The sequence below is a fragment of the Octopus sinensis genome, linkage group LG24 (assembly GCF_006345805.1).
Source record: "Octopus sinensis linkage group LG24, ASM634580v1, whole genome shotgun sequence".
NCBI lineage: Eukaryota > Metazoa > Mollusca > Cephalopoda > Octopoda > Octopodidae > Octopus > Octopus sinensis.
Genome location: NC_043020.1, coordinates 29,790,641 through 29,814,314, shown reverse-complemented (window position 1 = coordinate 29,814,314; position 23,674 = coordinate 29,790,641). Strand labels below are relative to the sequence as shown.

At 37.0% G+C, this 23,674-nt stretch overlaps 1 protein-coding gene and 1 long non-coding RNA gene across 10 annotated transcripts in view; both read right to left on the bottom strand.

The window, feature by feature from the left end:
- Positions 1–23,674, bottom strand: part of LOC115224129 (dihydropyrimidinase) — a 260,763-nt gene that overhangs the window by 4,777 nt on the left and 232,312 nt on the right. For 6 of the 9 annotated variants that reach the window (XM_029794941.2, XM_029794936.2, XM_029794935.2 and 3 more), the window contains exons 9-15: positions 19,159–19,315; positions 18,710–18,851; positions 18,240–18,323; positions 17,540–17,719; positions 16,305–16,391; positions 14,907–15,093; positions 11,053–11,094 (exon numbers count right to left, since the gene is read on the bottom strand). In XM_029794941.2, the coding sequence (XP_029650801.1) occupies positions 11,053–11,094; positions 14,907–15,093; positions 16,305–16,391; positions 17,540–17,719; positions 18,240–18,323; positions 18,710–18,851; positions 19,159–19,315 (879 nt within the window). Of the gene's footprint in view, positions 1–4,429; positions 4,435–11,052; positions 11,095–11,445; positions 11,570–14,906; positions 15,094–16,304; positions 16,392–17,539; positions 17,720–18,239; positions 18,324–18,709; positions 18,852–19,158; positions 19,316–23,674 lie in introns of all 9 variants that reach the window. The other 3 variants (XR_003882841.2, XR_005003662.1, XM_029794937.2) reach the window with 3 other exon arrangements.
- Positions 21,918–23,421, bottom strand: LOC118767752. The gene is made up of 2 exons (XR_005003663.1): positions 23,143–23,421; positions 21,918–22,884 (listed from the first exon to the last, which is right to left on the bottom strand). It is a non-coding gene; the product is annotated as an uncharacterized LOC118767752 (long non-coding RNA).

Below are 23,674 nucleotides of genomic sequence, written 5' to 3'. Positions count from 1 at the left end.
ATTTGCATATATATATATAGCGCGTATTTTATGTTTTTTGGTGCTTAAAAGCAAAATTAGGTGAAACACAGAAAAAGCCGACACAAAAACATTTGATAAACAATAAAATGACCGACACGAGCTGAGGATATACAAACAGTGGTGAAGGAGAGAGAGAGAGAGAGGATAAGAAAAAGGAAGATCGGAGCAAGACCACCCAAGATGGAAAGGCTGTAGTTCAATCGGAGGCAACGAGATTAGAACGGAAATTGTGTTCGGATAAAATTGCAGATTTAGGGAATTGGAGTAAAATGACATTTTGTTGTTGCTTTTGTCCATTGATTTGTCATGCTGGCATGGATGGAGTGGTTTTTATTACAGCATGCATATTTACATGGTGTAACTGAAAACCACTCAACTATGAAGTAAGAGTAGAGTTTGTTGCCAGTCAAGCAGGAAGAATGTTTAAAATTGAGGAATAAGGAACAAGATGCATATATATATGTTTATTCTTTTTGCTTACAGACCCATAATTGCAACAGCTAAGGTGAGGAATTTTGTAGTCCAGCACTGGTGCCTTCATTTTGCAACCATTGTTCCAAATAAATGTCAATATAGAAACCGTTTTCATATATTTATTCAATATCAGTCATCCATGCAGTCCAATTAATGCTTTCCTGCACAAATACCACAGTTACTGGCATATCAGACGGCGTATATACATTAAGTATGATACATAGATGGCAATTTTAATTTAATACTGCTTCAATTGCATACATAGGGCAGCTATTCACAACATCAGTGAACATTTTATTCACTGTTTCCCATACCAGAGGTAACAAATTCTCATCTGAACATGTGACTGGCTAGGAGTATGCACCATTTTAAGGTCCAAAAAGGGTCAAAATGCATTTGGCTTTCTCGATGTCTACAAGAGAGATTATCTTTCGGGATAAGCACTACAGCAACTGGCCTATCAACAGTGTACAGACATTACATATGACACAGATGGCTGTTTCAAAATCATCAGGATTTTGTCAACATTTAATTATATTTAATTAAAACACATAAGCAGTTTACTAATTAAAAAATATAATTATGAAAGGAATAAAATTTTTTTTGGCAACTACAATGTTAAATGTTTTCTTAGGATGGCACACTCTACATTGATTCTGTAGAAAAATTAACTCTAATTATATAAATTCACGAGGTTCTGTAGAAAAAATACAACAAAAAACAATACGAAACCCCTGAAACTTGACAATCTTGTTACATTAGTGTATATTTTGTGTCTTGATAAGGTTTAAATAGATGCTGCTAAATGGAAGATGAGGTTTGGTTTATTGTTGATTTCATATCTTTTTAAAATATATGTCGGGTGGGGAGTACATTTACGGATTTACAGTAAACAAGTGTATATGCATGTGAATGTACAGGGTGTTAGGGGCTAAATTTGGTGATTTTTTTGTCTTCCCTTTTTAAGGGACAGCTCCATGTATTGGTAAACAGTCAATGCTGTTGGAGAGCAAAAAGATTGAAGTTGTAGTTGAGAAAAATTTAGTTGGCATGGCGGACTGGAAGCCATCTGAATATTGGAGCAAGAGTTAAGCTGCATGATGGTGATTCACACCAGGTGTCAAAATGCTGACATCATGACAGTTGCTCAATGCCCTGTGCATACTGCAAAGGGTGCAGGATGTGACATGGACAACTGCAAGAGAAGCTATGGTCAACAGGAAGGGACACAGAAGGCATCCTGACTGTATCTGCATGGTGGAATTCATCCCCACATCTTTGAACAGGGCCTGGAGCTCATTTCAGACCTATGGGAAGCTGCTAGAGACTGATCAATCCCTGGCTCAAGAGGGTTGCTGTTGGAAGGCCATTTGTGTGGCAGCAGGATTTGGCTCCTTGCCATACCTCCAGAAAGAGACAGAAGTGGTCGTTAGAGAATTTCTACGATTTCACCAATCCCAATTGTGACTCCCTGGATTACTATGTGTGGGGCACAGTTAAGAAAGGCACCAACCACCCTGCCAACAACTGGCGGTCAAGACCAAGGAGGTGTTTGAAGATTTTCCCAGTGACACAGTAAGGAATGCAAGTGCCAGGTTCTGGGGCCATCTTGCAGTCACCCAAGGTGGCAGCTAAGGGCAGCTACTTTCAGTAAACTGTTATCTCTCAACAATAATCTTGATATTTTTTGATTTTTTAGAATATTTTTATTTTTGGATGCGATATTATATTTTTAGCCTTTTACAGCGTGTGTGTGTGTATATGTATATATATGTGTGTGTGTGTGTATGTATATATATGTGTGTGTGTGTATATGTATATATATATGTGTGTGTGTGTATATGTATGAGTAAAAAAAGAGACTGAAACAAATGCATGAAGGAGTATAAATGACAGGAAGTCGATAAAAGTGCTACTAAGGGGTATTTATAATAGTTATGTAATGCTAGTAAATGGGAGGAATAGACAAAAGAGAAGTCCATAATATTGAAATGATGTAGTTTGGTAGACAGAAGGTGAAGCTTTAAAAGACATCAACTGGCCCTGCGTACCTGACAACAAATGCCAACAATTCCATTCGTAAGCTCCATTATGATACTCTGACACCCCTTTCCTTGTGGGACCTGTAGTGCACATTAGTATAGCAACTGACTTATGTTGCTAATTGGTCAAAAGGCTGATGAATGTAGGCACAGGCTCAGTAGTTGATTGGTCGAAAATGTTATGACATAAGCACACGTATTGATGACAGAGCATTTGGGTGAATGTTGTATCAGTTAACTGGTCTGAAAAGGGGACGACTTGGGCAATTTTGTTGATGCCAGCCTGGATCAGACAAACCACGAATCAAAGGAATTACTGACACACCTTAATATAGCCAAGAAATATTCATTAAGATACATCAATATGAGAAATTCATTCACAACAAATTAATCATTTACTTCTAGTTTTAACAATTCAACAGATCAAGACGTACCCAAGGAATTCATATAAACTTTGAGAGTCAATTAGTCGAACACTTTGCCTCAGAACATCTACATCTGAGATTATCATTAAGAACAGTTAAAGGAACACAAGAGTTAAAAGAGAAAATGAAATAATCTTTAATTTTCCTTCTGACAATTTACAGAAGAGGATGGGCTAGAATTAAGCTAAACACAAATAATTTCAGCTAAAACCAAAACCAGATGCCAGGATGTGAAGTAAATGAACATCAAGGTTAACCATTAATTTAATTTAATTAAATTTCATGGAGTGTCAAGAGTAACTAAGCTCGGTGGAACTAATTCTTATTCAGGCTAACGAGTACAGTTAGAAATTACAAGGATGAAATGAATAGAAACGGCTCAACTGAAGATCAAATATATGACAGAAAACCAATTAACAAGGAGCTAATTAGCATTCTATGTTACTCAAACAATGAAGATTCAACCCTTTAGCATTCAGATTTCTCTGTCAAGCGTAATGCTTATTTGTTTTTAGGATGACATTGTAGAGTAGGTGTGAAAGGCTGGATCTGGCTAGTTTAAATTCTAAAGGATTAATCAGTAGTGATGATGATGGTGGTTGTTATGACTTAAACATTTTAATTCTTTAGAATTTAGAAAGATTGTTCTTTTGATATTTAATGTGCTACATTAAATATACAAAACAAAAATCTAGGCTTTGAGATAGACTTATTTGTGGTTGCTCTTAGAAAAGCTGAGGACATCCTTAACGTGATATTATTATAAAGTGGGAGGAAATGTTCTTTACTAGATTTGATATAAATTCAGGGCTCATGAGTTTATAAGGATTGCTAAGTGTCTCTTAAGACACATACAGACAACTCTACACATAGACACAGTAACATAATCCACACTAACATACAACAAATACATACACAGGAACACACACACAGAGAATGTTCTGGCAGAAACAAAAAGCCAACAACAGAATGGGAAAAGTTGGGGTTTTGACAATATTCTTTCAGTTTTGATATACGGGTATGGCTGCGTGGTTAAGGAGTTAGTTTCCCAACCACATGGTTTCAAGTTCAATCTCATTATGCAGCACCTTAGGCAAGTGTGTTTTACTGTAGCTCTGGACCAACCAAAGCTTTGTAAGTAGATTTGGTACAGGGAAACTAAAAGAAACCAATTGTGTGAATGTGCATGTATCTGTCTATTTACATAAATAGGCATCGGCCGAATCGTGGCCGATGCCAGCGCCGCCTCGACTGGTTTCCGTGCCGGTGGCACGTAAAATGCACCAATCCGACCGTGGCCGTTGCCAGCCTCACCTGGCACCTGTGCAGGTGGCACGTAAAAAGCACCCACTACACTCACGGAGTGGTTGGCGTTAGGAAGGGCATCCAGCCGTAGAAACACTGCCAGATCAGACTGGGCCTGATGCAGCCTTCTGGCTTCCCAGATCCCCGGTCGAACCGTCCAACCTATGCTAGCATGGGGAATGGACGTTAAACGATGATGATGATGAGACACACACACACATATACATGCATGCATGTATGTTGGCATTTGTGCTCCTTTGAAAATCTCTGAACAAGCAGTCTACAAGCTCTGCATTTTCCCATACATGTGGAATAAGACACCCCTTACTTGAAAAACAGATAAGGGTTAGCAACAGAGAGAGCATTTGACAGAAAACCATGCCTCAGTAATATATATTATTTGTCTAGCCCATTCCAGCGAGGGAAAATGGGTGTAAAAATGTACTTCAAAGTACAATTTCATTTACAATTTTGGAGGACAACTTTTAAGAGGGAATATTCACTGTCTTGTTTGGTTCATTGAATTTTACAAACAACACGAATGACCGAATTTGTGACTAGGGACAATGAAGATGATGCTTCTCAAAGGGACAGGTTTCTGATGACTGAAGGGAAAGCAAAGCTATTGCTTTCACATTTTGACACAAGGCCAGCAAATTTTGGGGAAGGAGGTAAGTCAGTTACATCGACCCCAGTGTTCAGCTGGTACTTCATTTACTGACCCCAAAAGGCAAAGTCAACCTCAGTGGAATTCGAACACAAATGAAATGCAGCCAAACATTTTGCCCAGCATGCTAACCATTCTGCCAGCTCAATGCCTTGTTTCTTTAGAATACGACTGAGACTTGCCAATATATTTGATATAGCCTCCCATTTCTTTAAAGGTGGCATGGCTTCTATTTCTAGCAAGCTATATGTCCATGTACAGGCTCAGTCCTTAGCTTGTTTTACAGCCTTTACTGTAAAATACCTACAATCCATCCTTTAGTGAATATGACACGTGGAGATGAACAGGTTTTGAAAGATTTTGTAACGTAGGAGTGATAAGCATTGTAACACGTTGCGACTGAACAAGAACATCTTGTCATAGAAGAAACATTGTAACAAAAATTCTTATAACTTAAAAAAACGTAACATAACAGTCTAACAAGCAGTGACACCGAACAAAATATATTGTAACATAACGAACTGTAACGCAAGAAACATTGTAACAAACACTGTGGCATAGCAACAAAGATATTGCAACATAAAGAGTGTAACATAACAGTAATGTGCCAACAAATAATGTAACACACAGCCTAAAAAAATATTGTAATCTCACAAGTAACAAGATTGTAACATAGCAATGCAACAAACATTGAAAGATAAACGGTGTAACAAACATTGTAACACAAGAAACAGAAGTGTAACAAACCTTATAAAGTAACAAGAAACATTGCGACATGAACATTGTAACACAAGAAACAAATGTAACAAACCTTATAAAGTAACAAGAAACATTGTGACACGAACATTGTAACACAAGAAACACTTGTTATGTTACAAAGTGTTTGAATTCATATAAACTAACGAGGAATAAAACTGGATTCGTTAACTTTAACGATAAACTACATGATAGTTTGAAATAGCAGAGGTGACTGCATGCTTAAACCCTTTTGGCACCATATTTCTGTGGATATATTTGCTGCCTTGCTTAATTAAAAAACCACAAAGAATTTAGTACAATATCTCTGTCATTAATTAGGCTGACATTTGGAACTGAAAGGAATATGACATCTTGATGGGTGGTTTTAAGTTAGATTACTTTAAAACTGGGAGCTTGTATTGTAGAAGCAGGGGCTGTCTCAGGCAGTTGCTATCAAAAGGGCCAATGCAGTTTGACCATCTGGTTTGGTGTACTTTCTTGATATAAAGTCATCCACCCCCAACTAATTACCCAGAGAAAAAAGTTGTCCAAGCTATTTAAGAAACCACCATGACAAACTAGCATCCACCATACCATATAAATTGTGTCTAAATTGTGGCACAAAGCCAACCACTTTAGGAAGGGATTAGGTTGCTCCTAGTGCTTCACTGGTACTTAAAAGGATGAAAAGCAAAACAGACTTTGGCAGGATTTGAGCTGAGAGGACATTCCACCAACTCTCTCTGCCTTCAATAGTAATTCTTTGGGCACAAGGCCAGCAATTTTGAGATGAAATGGAAATTGATAACAATGATCCCCTAAAAAGATGTAAGGTAAAGGTGGCCTTGACAGGATTTGAACTCGGTATCCAGCTGTCATTTTTGTATTGATTTTATTATTGATTTCAGTCATTGAACTGTGATCCCGCTGGGGCACGGCCTTCAGGAATTAACTTTCAGTCTGGTGTATTGATTTGTCGAGCTCTATTTGATGAACCGTTACATTAGAGGGCAGGAAGGGATATAAGACAACACCAGCTTTTAGACTGGTGTAAACACACACACATAATGGGCTTCTGCATAGTTTCCATTTACCAAATCACATTCACAAAGTATTGGTCTGCCTGAAGTTTAAATATAAGGTGTTTGTCCAAGGCATTGCACAGTGGGATTGATCCTAGAACACCACGGGTATGCTGTGTCTGCTATGAGAATTTCATTATAATCCATTTCCATTTTTTGGCATAAAGCAGTAAATTTCTAAACTTCATGAGACAGAAAGCAAAGTAAGCAATCTCTGATGAGTCTTCAATGAGAGACAAAACCAGTTAGCCTGGTCCTCACTTCAAGCCACTAAACTATTTGTGGTTCATCTACAGGTTTTATTTTCAAAATAAGACTAAATATATGTTTATATTTTTCATGCATGACTTTTACAAACATATTTATCAATGAACACACTTGAATGGGTTTTGTAATTGTAAAAAAAAAATGTTCCTTCTCGAGCCATGCCAGGCTCATAAGGGCCGGTATCTCGGTTTCAGTAGCGTAGAAATTCCCCACCTGGACGAGACACTGGTCCGTCGCAGGATTACTCATTTTTGCCAGCTGAGTGAACTGGAGCAACGTGAAATGAAGTGTTTTGCTCAAGAAGACATCGCATCACCCAGTCCAGGAATCGAAACCACAATCTTACGATCATGAGTTCAACACCTGAACCACTAAGCCACGCACCTCCACTTTGTGATTATAAATACCATACATTCTACAATAAAACACACTATAATCCATTATATTAGACATATTTAACACAGCAAACAAATGGAGGAGGGGGGGAGAATGAAATAAAAACACACCGCATGGGGGATATCAGCAGGAATCTTGAAAAACCAAGTGTATTTAATTGAATAAGTTACATTTATATTTTGATTGCTTTTCGAAGATATTGAGACTGACCAGCTGCCTACCATGCTACTGAGGCACACAGATGTGACAGGTGCAGACATGAGTGTGACACCTTGGGCAAGCGGTCATCTGCTATAGCTAGAGGTCAATCAAAGAATTGTAAATGAATTTGGTAGATGGAAACTGAAAGAAGCCCAACATATGAATGTATGTGTGATTCTTTGATTTGGTGTTGCCTGATAGTTGTAAATGAATACCATTCGTTCCACATATTCTGTGAAAACATGTGAGGGTTGGCAACAGGATGGGCATCCGGTCATAGAAGATTTGCCTCAATAAATTCCATCGGATCCATGCCGGCATAGAAAAGTGGACGTTAAAATGATGATGACTGCTTTTGAAATATTAAACACTTAATAACACAAACACACACACAGAGGCAGTTTAAACATCAGATTGTATTTCTTCTTTGCTTTCAGCATAAAAGCTTTGTTCACATATGGACCCCACACTTTCCTAAAACCGTCTGAAAAGCCCAGACAACCATTTTTGTCAACAATGAGTGTCAGAACAATACAGAAATACAAACACACAACACGTGTAAAACTGAACCCAACAAGCATTCTCCAAATAATGGCTCATCCAAAACTCTGTTGCCTCATTTTATTGTCTGATAGCCTCAGCTATTTGACAAACTCTTTACCCTTCCTCACAAAATATATCATTTTATTTATTCTTTTACTAGTTCCAGCCCAAGAGCTGCAGCCATGCTGGAGCACTGTTCAGTCTCCTCTCATACTTGTACTAAAAATAATTCCTATTTAAATTACAAATGAAACACTTCTCCAGAACCATAATCTTGTCCATATTTTTCTCAAACAGCTAATATACAATACTTCAACTTAACATCAATCAAATTATACCTTAATTAGCTTTAATTAAACTAACCTTGTGCACTGCTACATTTGCACTAAAACCTAGCCACATGCGAACTATGCACAGCAAACGATGCACTCTCAACTCCAGAGTTTAAATGATGTCCTTAAACATCAAAGAGAGGAATTGGTTACGACATTCACCACAAAAGTATTTCTATTATGACTGAGAATTCTAATGAGTAGTTTTTGTTTTAAAAAATTCACCTGAGAAGGTATGTAATGATGTATGCAAACTTTAGCCATTTCACACACCTTCAAAATGAACTCGTCTAAATAAAAGGGTCTAAGTCTAAACCTGGTGAGGTTTAAAATATATTATTACCGGTGCTAGTTATAGTAGTAATAATAGCAGTTGTCTTCACTAACATTACACACACATTAGTATATACAGCATGCACAATACTGACCATTCTGAACTAAACAGCCGATGTCCACATGACTAGCATCAACTGCAGGAAATCTACACACGACCACCACACTCGTTGACATGCAAATCAATAATTCCATAAAGAAGCTCAAGAAATATAAAGACTTGTGTGTGTGTGCGGAGAACAAAAAGCAATTGGGTTGAGCTGAAAGTTTAACTGGAACTGCTGGAGTTACTAACACAAATTTATTAATACTACCAGTAATTCTAGAGGGAAAATTGCTCATCAAAACATGCAGAAAGACTCATTATTTCAAATCCTAGTTTTTTTTTTTAAATGTTTTTTTTTCTCCTACCCCCACTGAAGTAAAAACAGAAAAAAAAAAAAAATCAACCTTAGATTAGTTATATTTTTTAAAAATGTAGTCAAACACCAACAATAAAACCACAATGTGTATTTAGAAAAAAAAAAATATTGTTTTTAAAAATAAAACAAAATAAGCCAACATTAATTAGCAAGAAATACACAAAAAGTTATTTTTCTTTATTGCCCTTTTTTTAAAATACTAAAACTATAACGAAAATGTTTAGCAGGAACAGGGGGAAAATAAAACTTCCCTGAAAAGTATCAGGATTAAAAAAAAACCCAAAACAAAATCCCTGTCACCAAAACAATCAACCAATAAATAAATAAATAAATAATAAAACTATTTACAACACCCAAAAGAAAAAAATCTTTCTTTTTCAGAAGTCAAATTGGCTGCTGTGGGCTCAGAAGCTACCAACCGAAAAAAAGGGGTCACTGAAGAGTTAAGATGATGTAAAAATGAGGAGGAAGCTGTTTCATAAAGCAACTTGAGGGTAAAGAAATCGCTCAAATCCTTCAAAAGAATATATATACACATAATGTATATGGTATGACATTTAAATGTATCTGTGATTCTAAAAAAGATTCTAAAAGAAAATATTTCAAGGCTATCAGCTGGTCCCACATTTGGAAAGTGGTGGGTTTGTATTGGGACAGCATTCAGCAGTTTCTAGTTTCTAAAGATTTCCCTAAATTTCTAATTGGCTTCAATTTAGCTCAAACGATGAAAATATAAAAACCTGACTTGTGTTATCAGAAGCAGATGTCTGAAGGAATCAGGGGGGGGGGGCCTTAAACGGTTAAATATCTGCTGTTTTAAAGGGACTTTGCAACAGGAGAAATTCTTTCATTAAATAGAAAAGAAAAATATATTAATACAATATTGACGATGGGTTCAAATTTTGGCACTGGGCCACCTTTTTTTTTTTTTTGCACAGGAGGGGGAAGTCGATTACTTCAACCCCCAGTAGATAACAGGTAATTATTTTGTCAACTCCAAAAGGATGAAAGGCAAAATCAACCTTGATGCAATTCAAATCTGAACCCAGAATGTAAAGAGTTGGAAGAAATAGCACAAAGCTATTGGAAGGGGTCAAACATTTCTGCAGTCCTTTCTGCTACAGGTACAAGGCCTGAAATTTGTAGGGAGGGGGGCTACACTGACTCCAGAATTTGACCGGTACTTATTCTACTGACCCCGAAAGGATGAAAGGCAAAGTTGACCTTGGTAGGATTTGAACTCAGAATGAAGAGACGGAAGAAATGCTGCTAAGCATTTTGCCTGTCGTTCTAACGATTCTTCCAGTTTGCCGCCCTAGCAATAATAAATGGTGATAGTGGAAGAAGGAATGATGATGATTTGTGAGTAAAATGAGATGCTGATCAAATGGATGGAATAATTTGTATGAAAAAACAAAAATCTATGATAATTTGATTGGAAAATGATGTTTATGATGAGAGAGACATCCCAAGGGGTTTTCCAGTATGGATCTACCGATGTAAGAACTTGTAGAATAATCTAGAAAATGAGTGAGTAATAAAGAACATTCACTGAGATGCTGCCATGTTATGATATGAAGCTGTGAAAATTAATACAAAAAATGTAATCAAAAAGGTTATTAGAAAAGTCATTGAAAAAAAAAAAAAAAAAAACCGAGGAGATATGTGAAGATATATTTATATGAAGAATTATCAGGAAGGTTTGTTTTGGCAGTTGAGAGACGAGTCACTCAGTCCATTCTAGAGTTGCTAGAAAGCTCAAATCAGCCAAGATGAGTGGTGCATTGGAAAGGGGCCTACTCACTGTTTGAATGATAATCCCTCCTTCGTTGGTTATTTCCTTGTTCTATTGAGAAATGAAAATTTTTAGGTTAAAGCTTTGCCAACTGGAAAAAAAATATTCCATGATTGATTGAGTCAAGTGTTAGTGAGGGTTAGTTTAGAACGGAATGAATTTACTGCCGGCTGCTGGCATATCTTACGTGGCTGGAATTTCATTGTTCATTTCATCCTTTGCCAGAGATAGAGAAAGAGAGAGACAGGAAGTAAGAAAGAAAGAGAGAGAGCGAGTGAAAGAACACGTTTTTGCCTTACACAGTCACATCGTTAAGGTTGTCCCTAATTATAGTTCCATTAATTAAGCCTAGAAGTATCAACTACAGTGGGGGTGGCATTGCTCAGATCGTTAGCTTATTACCTATTTCAGCATTTAATGGTCAATGACAGCAATTTATGGTGAAATAAAAGTTTGTTCTAGACTTTGCAACAAATAGCGGAACGCAGACAGTGAGTCCAAACTTCAGGTCCAGCAAACGGTTTGGCTAAAATTAAATACAAGAAAGAGCATCGACCATTTAAAATTTCCTGCTTGTTGACCAGCAAATTGGTGTCTTCATTTTATTTTTCATAGTCAAGACAAAAAAAATAAAATGCTTAATATACAAGGCATTGCCTTGTTTTATTGTATTTTTTTTTTAGTGTCGCATAAGCCAGGAAAGCCATTGCTTATGACAAAAGAAAAAAGAGAAATAAGGAAGAAAAAAAAGTGTTCTCTGGAAATGGTTTAAATTAGCAAATAAAGCATAAAATTGCTGTCAAAGAGAACAAATTGAACATTTAGGGAAGAGCCTTAAGCAAAGGAAAACACAGAAGCACAACGGAATTCTAAATAGAAATCTCTCCATGAAGGCAGCAATGGAACTTCTGAAGAATTCTATAGAAAAGCAAAGCCAAATAAATAAGAGCAAAGCAAGGTAATTCATCAATTCTGACTTAAATTACATTGGTAGAAGTTATTCACACTGATGTATAATACACACACATACACATATATATATATATGTAGATATATATACATACATGATATTCTAATGATATTACTATTTTCTAATTTTTTTATTGAGAGAATTAGACTAAGAATTGAAGGATTGTGATGGTCAGGAAGTGGACAACTTAGAGATTTATGTGCATCACCCTACCTACCACAAGAGAGAGACTGAGGTGTCTAGAACTGGTGGAAGAATTTATGAGTGTCCTGACATTAATATAATATGATAACGGTTTCCTCTTGGGTACTTTATGTACATTACTCTACAACTGGAGAGATAGAGATAGACAGACAGAGAGAGATAGATAGATAGATAGATTGATAGAGAGTATGGTGCCTAGTGGTTGGAGAATTAACGAATATATTTACATGGTCTCAGCCTTTAACTTGAACAAAGAAAAAGTCAACAAATGCCATAAGCTATGAATCATGTAGAAAACAATGGCTAAAACATCTATTTAAGTGGCTCTATTTGGTTCCACTAACCATTTTTCATTCCTGTTATTTTCTGAAATTCTCATTAGCAAATAATAACGAACTAAAAGCATATCTCTTACATAGATGCATGTGGTGCCCTCTGCAGGGTTATTGATATAAAGGGAGATAATTACTCCCTCAGTGTGAGGCAGAAATTTGACTGTAGCTGTAGGAAAGAAATGAAGTGTCTTAGTCAAGGATACAATGCACTGCCCAGTTCAGGAATCGAACTCACACACCTATGACCATAAATTCTAACCATTTGGTCATGTTGCCTTTAAAGAATGGAGACAGCTCAAAGCAATGAAGACTCTTTTAGTCTTGTGGAGCACAAAGCAACACCACAAGTGTTGGTACTACGAAGAAATGCTTTCAGTTCCCTCCGAGACGGATGGTGAAGGAACGGGGACAAATTAAGATTATACTAAACTCAAGTTTTGCTGGGCAAAGATATGCTCTTGTGTGCCAGTGACTCAATAGAATTCACCCCAGGACATAGTGGGAGATGGTTGGTTTTTGGGAGGCCACCTAACCATTGAAATCATGCCTTAAGTGGAATGATTGAACAAGAAAAATTCATTTGATCAGTGCAGTCTATGTTTGCATGCAAAGCAGATGTAAAATGAGGATAACGATACAGATCGTTTACTTAATTAACTGTATAAAAAACAAGAAAAAAAAACGAACATTAAAAATAATGATCTTGTATCACACAAACTTAACTGCATGAAAAAGTGCAAATAACTTGAGATCAAATTGTAGTGGAGGGAAATTTTAATATAGTTCGCTAAAGGTAATAGCTAATACTGTATTGGCTATATTTGAGGTGTCTATAGAGGTGTGGCTATAGATGCACCTTTGAGGTATGTCTGTGAAGTCACTCAGAATAGGTCTTATACTACATAAGGGATTAGCTTAACCAAAGGTCTTTTCCTTGAATATAGCCAGATTCCAGGTTTCCTTTTACATGTAAAATAAACAAAAAATAAATCACACAGATGCAAATCAAGATAAAAATCAATTAATACAATTAAAATGAAAAAAAAAGAGAGAAAAGCATTTGAAGCCAAGGAATCAAAAAACTGGTACCAAAAAGAAGAAAAAATCTTTTTAGTTTTTTTGACGATCAAGGGAAAGAGAAAAAAAAACAAAATAAACAATACAAAGATTGGTAAAAGATGTGAAACTTGTGAATGACAAAATGGTAAGACATTTGGATCAGATACAAAAAAATAGGGGAAACTCTAGTTGCAGTCAACGAAGCTGTGATATGAGATGATGAAAGGGGACCACTCAGGGTATCTTGAAGGGGGTTGAGCATCAGGCTGTCACCTCATCTCCACAAAGAATGCTAGAAAACTGTCAAGAGAAAGCAGAGATCCTAGCAGATGTGGAGAGGCACCAATGTGCTGTAAAGCACAATAAGAAATGGTTTACAAAAGAAAAAAAGAAAGAGGTAATATTCTTGCCATTATTAACAGGACAGGTGTGGTTTGTGGGTTTGTGCTGAAGAAGTTTGCTTCTCAACCACATGGCTTTGGGTTCAGTTCCATTGCATGGCACCTTGAGCGCCTTCTTCAAAGCCAAAGCCTTGTAAAGGAATTTGGAAGAGAGAAACTGAAACAAGCCCATGTGATGGTTTGTAAGACGAGCATCGTCGTCGTAAGTGTGATGTTGTTCACGTCCAGTCTTCCACAAGAACAGGTCTGGTCTTGTGGAAATATTACCTTACTTGGAAAACAAGGTAAAGATTGGTGACGGAAAGGAATCAGGGTGTAGGAAACCTGCCTCAACAAATTCCCTCTGACCCCATTCAAGCAAGGACAGTAAACGTTAAAGGGTGATGATGATGGTGTTAATAACTTCGTTAATTAAATATTTGATGGTTTGGCAACATAGATTGATTAAATAAGTACCCGACTTTAAAAAGAAAAAGTACTGGGGTTGATTTGTTTGTCTAAACCTGAAAAGGGTGGTGCTCCAGCATGGCTGCTGTCCAATGAGACAAAGATAAATAAAAAAAAAGGGGTTTTAAATTTTCATTGTTGAAGAAATAGCTTTCTTTCATAAAACAATTACTTTAATATCATGTTTAACCCCTTAGAATTCAGATTCCTCTGAGAAGTGAAAAGCTTATTTATTCAAATTGTTTTGAATTTATTTTGTAGCTTTGAAGTTTCAATGATGTCCTTGTTTATTTTTAGAATGATATTTTTAAGGTTTGAGGGGCCGGATTTGGCTGGATTAAATACTAAAGGATTGAAAGAAAATTCTGCTCTTCTGGTGCAAGAATCCAAGGGGAAGATTAAGGAGGAACATTTGTAAGAAAGTTGAATAACTGAAGCGTGACTTACCACTCAATGTAAAGCTAGAGTCTTGCTGGTTGCGAGCACCGCTTCGAGTAAGTGGTCGGGCATGGAATGGTTGAGGATCCTGTAGAATAGGATTGTCCGACTTCCTTGTGTCAAATTCCTCAGGAGCCATAATTTCAACAACAGTTCCAGTGTACGGCTCACGATCAACCTTTTTGGGCATCCTTGCCTAAAGAACACAAACAGAATATTATTGTATAATTGTATCATATGCACTCATGTACAAGGTGCACCTCTAATTCTGGGTAAACCAATAATGCAAAATATATCTCCTATATAAGATGCATCGTAAGTTACAATTAAATTGTTTTTTTTGTTTATGCTTTGCCGCACTCAAGAAAACCTGTTCTCCACAGTGGCAGCATTACAACCGATTCTTCTGGGGGTGCCATGTAAAAGCACCCAGCACACACTGTAAAGTGGTTGGCATTAGGAAGGGCATCCAGCTATAGAAACTGTACCAAATCACACTAGAACATGGTGCAGCTCCCCAGCTCTGGTCAAACCATCCAACCCATGCCAGTATGGACAACGGACGTTAAATGATGATGATGATGAATATATAGACACCACTAAAGTGACAAATTTGCTTTTAGGTAATTAAATTGCTAATAAGCCACCCACATATGTACATATATCACCGTGATCACCGTGACCAACCAGGCTATCAGATGTTGCTTGCCACACATCGCTGGTCACAATGCGCTTCGCATTGTATTTTCCTTCAAATGACGCCATCCCACTGGCTAAGCGAGCAGGCCAACAGAAGAAAGAGTGAGAGAAAGAGTACAGCAGGGACCGCCACCATCCCCTGCCGGAGCTCGTGGAGCTTTTAAGTGTTTTCGCTCAATAAACACTCACAACGCCTGGCCTGGAAATCGAAACCGCGATCCTACGACCGCGAGTCCGCTGCCCTAACCACTGGGCCATTGCGCCTCCACATATACATATATATATATATATATATATATATATAAAATTTGCCAATGTACTGCGCAATGAGGACCAAAGACTTGAGGTATTTCATGTTGCAAGACAGTGTGTGAGAGAGAATTGTGATGTAGGAGAGAAATGTGTCCGCATGGATGCTGGTACACTTGCACTAAACGAGGCTGCAAAGAGAGGTTTGGAGACGCCACTATGAAAAGTTGCTAACATGTTAAACCCACTTCCCAATATACTGTTAATGTATTTGCAGTCGACACACTCACCATGTCCTGTCAAATGCCATTTTTACAAATTAACAACATATTTGATGCAAACGAGATCAAAGAGAGTGCAGAAAACCCCTAATAAATTCACAAACAGGGGAAAAAAATGACTGAAAAATTTTCCTGTATTTCTAATTGAAAGATCCTCAAAGAAGTGTCCAATACTTACACGTTCGCGACCTTCAACACGTCCATATACAGTTTCAGCAAAGGGAGGCATAGGAATGAAACGACCAAGACCTTGAGAGACTTTAAGCTGAAATTAAAAAAAGGGATTTTAATATTAGATTAGAAATAATTAAAATTAGGGAATAAACAAGAACGAGCTAAATTAAATGATCTTTTGATAATCTTGGTGTAAAAAATTAAACTGATTACATTTACACACATTTGCACATGTCTTTAAGTTACGAAACAATTGGTTGTGATGTTTGAATTTTCTTATTGCTAAATAAAATTTCATCAAATTGCTTCTCAGTCATTTAATGACTTTATTCATTTCTCCTCATCCTTTTCTCTCTTATATTATATATTCCATATGTTTTGTAGAATCATACATTAAAGAGCTTTTCTTATGAGTATGGCTGGATTACTTGAAACCATACATTGTGTCTTAAATATATATATATATATATATATATATATATATATATATATTATATATATATATATATAAATCTTTTTTTTTTTGGAAGAGTGAATCTCAAAGCACATAAAGCTATAAATAGTATGTGAATATTGCAAAACCCTTTTGGACGGAAAAAAATACACACACACGAGCTTGACAAAGGCTAGCACACTGAAACTTGAAGATCACCTTTCTTTTTGTTAAAGTTTAATAAACACATTCTGTTAAAAGGTATTGAATAATTCTTCAGTTTAATGCTAAATTGCTTTTATAAATAACTTTACACACACATACACACACACACACACACACATGTATGAGAGAGAGTGGCTATGTCTCTTGAGGAATGACTGAAGGAGTATGATTCCTGAATACAAACAGGGGTTCCTGTGAAATAACATTACTTGTAGACTGTGTAACTGGGAGATCAGAGAAGCAGCATTCCAGGTAGAGCTGCTACTTGTCAGAACTAAGAGATCACAGCTCTAACACCATGGACATGGGGTAAGAATGCCTCGGGGAATGAATCAATGGACAGGTTTTTACAAGGAAAACCAATCAGCAGGAGACCCAGGGCAGATCAAGAGCAAGATGGTTGGATAGCAACATGTCCTTAAGCTCCGTTGATCTTGCTTGGCAATCCAGCCAGATCAAGTAGTGACTGTTGCTTCAGACAGGGGGCAACAGAAGGCTGCCCTGAGGATCCTCCCAAGAATAAGTGGGTGAAAAAATGAGACGAGATATGAAAGAGAGAGAGAAAGAGAGGTTTTTCTTACCTGGCCTTCATCTAAGACGACATGTCCTCCCATAATGACATACAATGGTACTCCATGGCACACCATACCCTCAAAAATATTAAAATCACAGGCCTGATGATGAGTTTTAGCAGAGATTGTACGAGTTGCATTTGGATCCCAAATAACAAGATCAGCATCTGAACCTACGGCGATTCGCCCCTAAAAACAAATAAATAACAAACAAACAATAATAAAAGACAATGTCTGAGAGTAAACGAGCAATTACCATATTTACTTGTAAATAAATTGCAATATTTTTTATACTTGATTTTAGCTGAAAAAAACTAGAGCGTGACTGACTTTTACGAAGAGCAAAGCTAAAACTATGAAGGGGAAAAAAAATTTATATCAGAATTTAACACTAAATTAGGAGTTTGGCTTATATGTGAATAAATATGGTAATTCATTCTTAATATTTCCAAAGCAAATTGAAGAAATGAAAATTAACCGTTCCATTACATTTCTACGGAAATACACTTCTATTGTTTCAATTACCTTTAAAAATAGGAAGAATTTAATAAAATAAGTGCTGTTCTTATGCTGGTGTTTGGAACATATATTAACATTGAAATTTCTGAGGAACTTTTTAATTTTACATTAAAAACAGGATGTTTGCATCACGGAACCAGATGAGGTTTGGAATTAGAAGAAAAAAAATAAGGGAGATAACTGTTCTTACCTTCTGGGGATAAATATTAAATATCTTAGCTGCGTTGGTACTGGTTACTGCCACAAATCTACATGGATCCATTTTCCCAGATTGCTAGAAAACAGATTTATAATATTCAGAGATTTTACTGTAGGACTCAATAAAGTAAAATGGTGCAGACATTTAAACAAATTTACACAAATAAAAAAAAAAGAAAAGAAATTTAAATGAACAGAATGCCAAATCTTTTAATGTTAGATAAATTTGTAGACCCACGTGATCAAGGTATATTTATTGACAGGTATGGGCGAAAATGTCATAGAAAGATGTAATCAGATTTGTAGACCACTGTGGTCAAAACAAAGCTATAAACTGGACAGGTGAAAGATTTGTAGACCAATGTGTTCAAAGCAGACAGGTGTGGTCTGAGGAAGGTATGATCAAAGCAGGTGTAAATGAAGAAAGATTTTGTAGAGAGAGAAAAGCGATTCAATACGTACCACACCCTTTTCCCAAATCACAGACATTCTGTCTTCTACTCCGTTAACTCCATTAGGTATGCGTCTAAAATCATCTTTACCCAATGCCTTTTGTTCAGCATTAAATGTACAGTTATCGGTACCTGTACATTGTAGGTCATTGCTAGAAAATAAAGGAAGAATCATTAGAACTGACCGTGGCAAAGGAAGAGCGGGTGGGGTGGAGAGAAGGAGCATCATAAGAAGAGGGTGACGGATGTGTCTTGGGAAAAACAAAATTACAAATGGAGATGACAAAGGACCAGAACAAATAGGGAGCTCACAGTGCTAGCAAAGACTCCTCAAACTCATGCAAGTATAGAAAAGTGGACATAAAAAATGATAATGACCCTAAGGTGTAGTGCTGTGGGACTGAACCCAAGACCCCAACTCATGTAACAACAATAAAAGAAAAAAGTATCAATAATTACTTTGATAAAAGGTCCATCAAATAACCTGGGGTAGATGTATCTGCTCTTAGGGGTGGACTCATAACATGACCAGCAGCATGGCGCCAACATTTGTTCCAATAATGTGTTCCATCCGTACCTAAACTGGCTGCTATTGGTTCACCAAAAACTATTTTTCCTGTTAACATTAAAAGACAAAAAAGTAAATTAACAAAAAACTTAATCAAAACAAGAAAAAAAAATATATGAAAATCCATTAAGTTCAATCCATGCAGTGCTAAGTTAAAATAACCCTCCATGTAGCTTGGTTAATATAAATACATCATTGAAAGGCAAATTCACTGTGGCATTTGTCCAGAGATAACATCTCTAATGGACAAAGCATACCCAGAAGAGATTTTATCTCTGGACAAATGCCACAGCAAATTTGCCTTTCAATGATGTATTTACATTAAATATGACAGAGAGAGAGCAATTAATTTATGAATTTTATAATATATGCGCATAATTAATTTACAATGATATATTCTTTAGAAGGATACATTAAAGTTAAGAAAAATTAAAAATTCACTTGTTTTTTTACAAAATCAGTTAATATCGTATGTGTGTGTTACATTCAAATACACATCAGATGTATATACACACACACTTTACATCCACACACATACAATCATACAAACACAAGTATACACACACTTAACACATACAAATGTCTACCACATGGTCATGTAGCTGCATTCACATACTTATATATGAACGCACCCACATGACCATGATGTATACACACGCATACATCACATGTATGCAAACACACACTACATTATATACAAACACCCGCACCCATCTACATCATTCATCTTTGTTCCTTCTCGAGCCATGCCTGGCTCATAAGGGTCCGGTTTCCCGGTTCCCTTGGCATATAGGTTCCCCACCTGGACGGGACGCCGGTCCGTCGCAGGTGAGCTGCAAGATGCAGGAGGAAAGAGTGGGAGAAAGTTGTGGCGAAAGAGTCAGCAGCATTTTCGCCATCACCTTCTGCCGGAGTCATGGGGAGCTCAGGTGTTTCGCTCATAAACACACACATCGCGCGGTCTGAGATTCGAACCCGCGATTCCTCGACCGCGAGTCCGCTGCTCTGACCACTAGACTATGTGCCTCCACACCCATCTACATCCCATCACGCATAATAAACACCCTGGCATAGAATTTCAATACACATGGGAATATTGAAACACACTTACACATATTTATACACACATGCAAATATACTGACACACAAATACATTTCAATATATACACACACACACACATTTATTTCAAAACAAGATATTGCAACGAAAATTGGTAATAAATAATAGAATTAGTAAGCAAATAAATAAATTAAAAAAAAGGTGAGGGGAGGATGCAACATAAGGTTGACATTTTGATGTCATTCACAGGGGACCAATACTAATAACTCACTGCAATGAAAATGGTGGACTGATTATACATTTGCACAAGTCTACCAAGTTCATAGTATAAATATAAACTTGCATCTACACATTATATTAACATATATTACACATTACATTAGCATATATAATATGCTGGATCTGTTGACTGTTGGGTTTCTAAGAACCAATAATTCTCTAATTGTCTAACAGATCTATCTATCTATCTCTATCTCTCTATCTATCTATCTTTCTTTCTTTCTTATTGTATTGCAGTATCAATGTGTCTGAATATTCCACAAAGACTTGTTCTTTCAACAGAACCCCCATGCAGGATCAGTGTGACAGTGTGTGCATAACACAATGCTGGCCCTTTCAAATATGGGCAGAATTCATTCAGAAGGATTTTTACAGTTTCCTTCCATCTAATTTCATTCATTGATCTTGAGACAGCCCTGGGTTATGAAGTAATTGGCTCGTTTTTAGTTAAATTATGCACTTTTTGTAGAAGTCTCAAGTCGCTTGGCTACTGGAGAAAGGTAGGACAATTGTTGAGCTGATGATGTTTATTAAGACAGAAACACATGTCCATTACTGCCCCCTTATCTTCAGGCTATCTCAAGTTTGTCTTTTCAATTAATGGCATGTCAACTTTGGAGAACATTTGATATCTGAGATTGTCTGCCCTCCTCACATGGAGCAGAACTGGTCTTAATTGCCATTTGGTAATCATGACACATTCTCTACAAGTGGCGATAATTATAATGAATCAACAATTTATGTCATCGTATGGTACCTCTTGGGTTTGTTTGACTTTGTCATAGTTGACAGGCACAAACCAAGTTTATCAATGTATTTCATAAAAGGGCACCATTCGAGCGTGATTGTTACCAACGTTGCTTCACTGGCACCTATGCTGGTGGCATGTGTAAAAAGATTCGAGCGAGGTCGTTGCCAGTACCGCCTGACTGGCCCCGTGCCAGTGGCATGTAAAAAGCACCCACTACACTGTCGGAGTGGTTGGTGTTAGGAAGGGCATCCAGCTGTAGAAACTCTGCCAGATCAGACTGGAGCCTGGTGTGGCCATCTGGTTCGTCAGTCCTCAGTCAAAATCGTCCAACCCATGCTAGCATGGAAAGCGGACGTTAAACGATGATGATTTCATTTATAGTTAGCCTACGGTTGAATGGTTCACAGTATTATTTTCCTGACTTGGTCAACCACCACCACCACCACCAATTGCATTTTTAAACACTAAATACCTTCCTACATAAAAGAGTGAACTAGTAAGGGAGTGGGAGGAGCCAATAACCTTCAAACACTGAAATATGTTGGGCTTTTTTCTTTTTCCTTCTTATCAACAAAAATGATCTTCACGCATTCCTTATGGTTGAATGAACCATTTTGCTGTGTTTTGTACAATTCTCCAAATTCAGTCATGTTTTGCTAATAAACTGAACGGAATGTCACAATCACCACAAATGTGGGCTTGTTGTGCACATATTATGTGTGTGTGTGATATTTATTCGTCACCCACAATTGCTTAAAGAATATTCTAGTGTATTGTTAGAGGTTAGGTATATAATATGAATTTTTTTGTGAAGAGAAATTGGAACTTCTGAGCTCTGATTTTGCCCCTGCAGGGGACAATGGAGAGTTTACCATGAGACATTGTGAAAGTTGGTTTTGTTTTCTTCAAATGTACATTTTTTTTTTTATTAACCTCTTCACTCCACTTGAAATCAGTCTACACCTAAGAAAGACATTTTTGCTATTAATGATAAAAAGAAAAAAAAAAAATCAACGACTTTTTTATTATTAAATAAAAGAGTTATCTAATCTTCATTTGCTACCATTTCCAGCCAATTTGTTATGTCGCAGAACACTTGAAGGAAGTCCTTTGCCAGAAGAAAAACCAGAGCTCAACAAGTAAAGATTATATTACCAAAAGAATTAACCGAACACACAGTCTGTTGGCACAAAATGGAACACTTGAGAAGTGTTATGGTACGTGATAACGGGATTATAACTTGGCATAACTCACAGTGTGTTATCATGTACTGCAAACACTTGAAGAGAGCTTACTGCCAAAATATCAGAACTTAAATCCTAAAATACTATGTCTATTACTCAGGAATTAAGAAAATATTACAGAATCTGTGTTGGTGCAGCACAGTTAGTGCAATGGAATCACCGTTTCCTTGTTGACCTTGCCTAACGATAAGTATGGAAGACCAAAGACCATAAAATAGTAAATGTGAGAAGGAACCTGATTAACCAGTCTTTTCTTTTTCTTGAGAGAGTATACAGACAGGATCTGATCAATGGAACGGCTTGCTCGTGAAATTAACGTGCAAGTGACTGAGCAATCCACAGACACATGTACCCCTAATGTAGTTCTCAGGGAGATCCAGCATGACACAGAGTGTGACAACTCGTTTTTGCCAGCTGAGTGGACTGGAGCAACATGAAAATAAAGTGTCTTGCTCAAGGACACAACGCGTGGCCGGGAATTGAACTCACGACCTTACAATCGTGATCCGAATGCCCTAACCACTAAGCCACGCGCCTTCACTATACCTAGGATTAAATTATACAATCTTTTAAAACAGTAGGGTGAGTACAGTAGGTTGAAAGACTAGAGTAGAAGCTCTTTTATAGGACTGGATTGTTGTTTAGCTCTGAGCCAGACCTTTGATCAAGAGCATTCAAACTCTGACCATCCCATTATTATTATTATTATTATTATTATTATTATTAAGCTGGCAGAATTGTGAGCACAACCGAAAAAATGCTTAGCAGCATTTCTTCCAGTTTTACATTCCGAGTTGAAATTCTCCCAAGGTTGACTTTGCCTTTCATCCTTTCAGAGTCCATAAAATAAGTACCAGTTGAGTACTGGGGTCACTGTAATCAACTAACCCCCTTTCCTCAAATTTCAGCCCTTGTGCGTATAGTAGAAAGGATTGTTATAACAGGGCCTGTCATTGAGCAACAGAGCTTTCCTTCCTTTTCGAAACAGTTGTGAGGGGGACAGAGTCATGAGAATACCGGAGGGATTGCTTTGCAGTATTTGTTGGGACCCTCAGGGCTCAAAATTCACATCC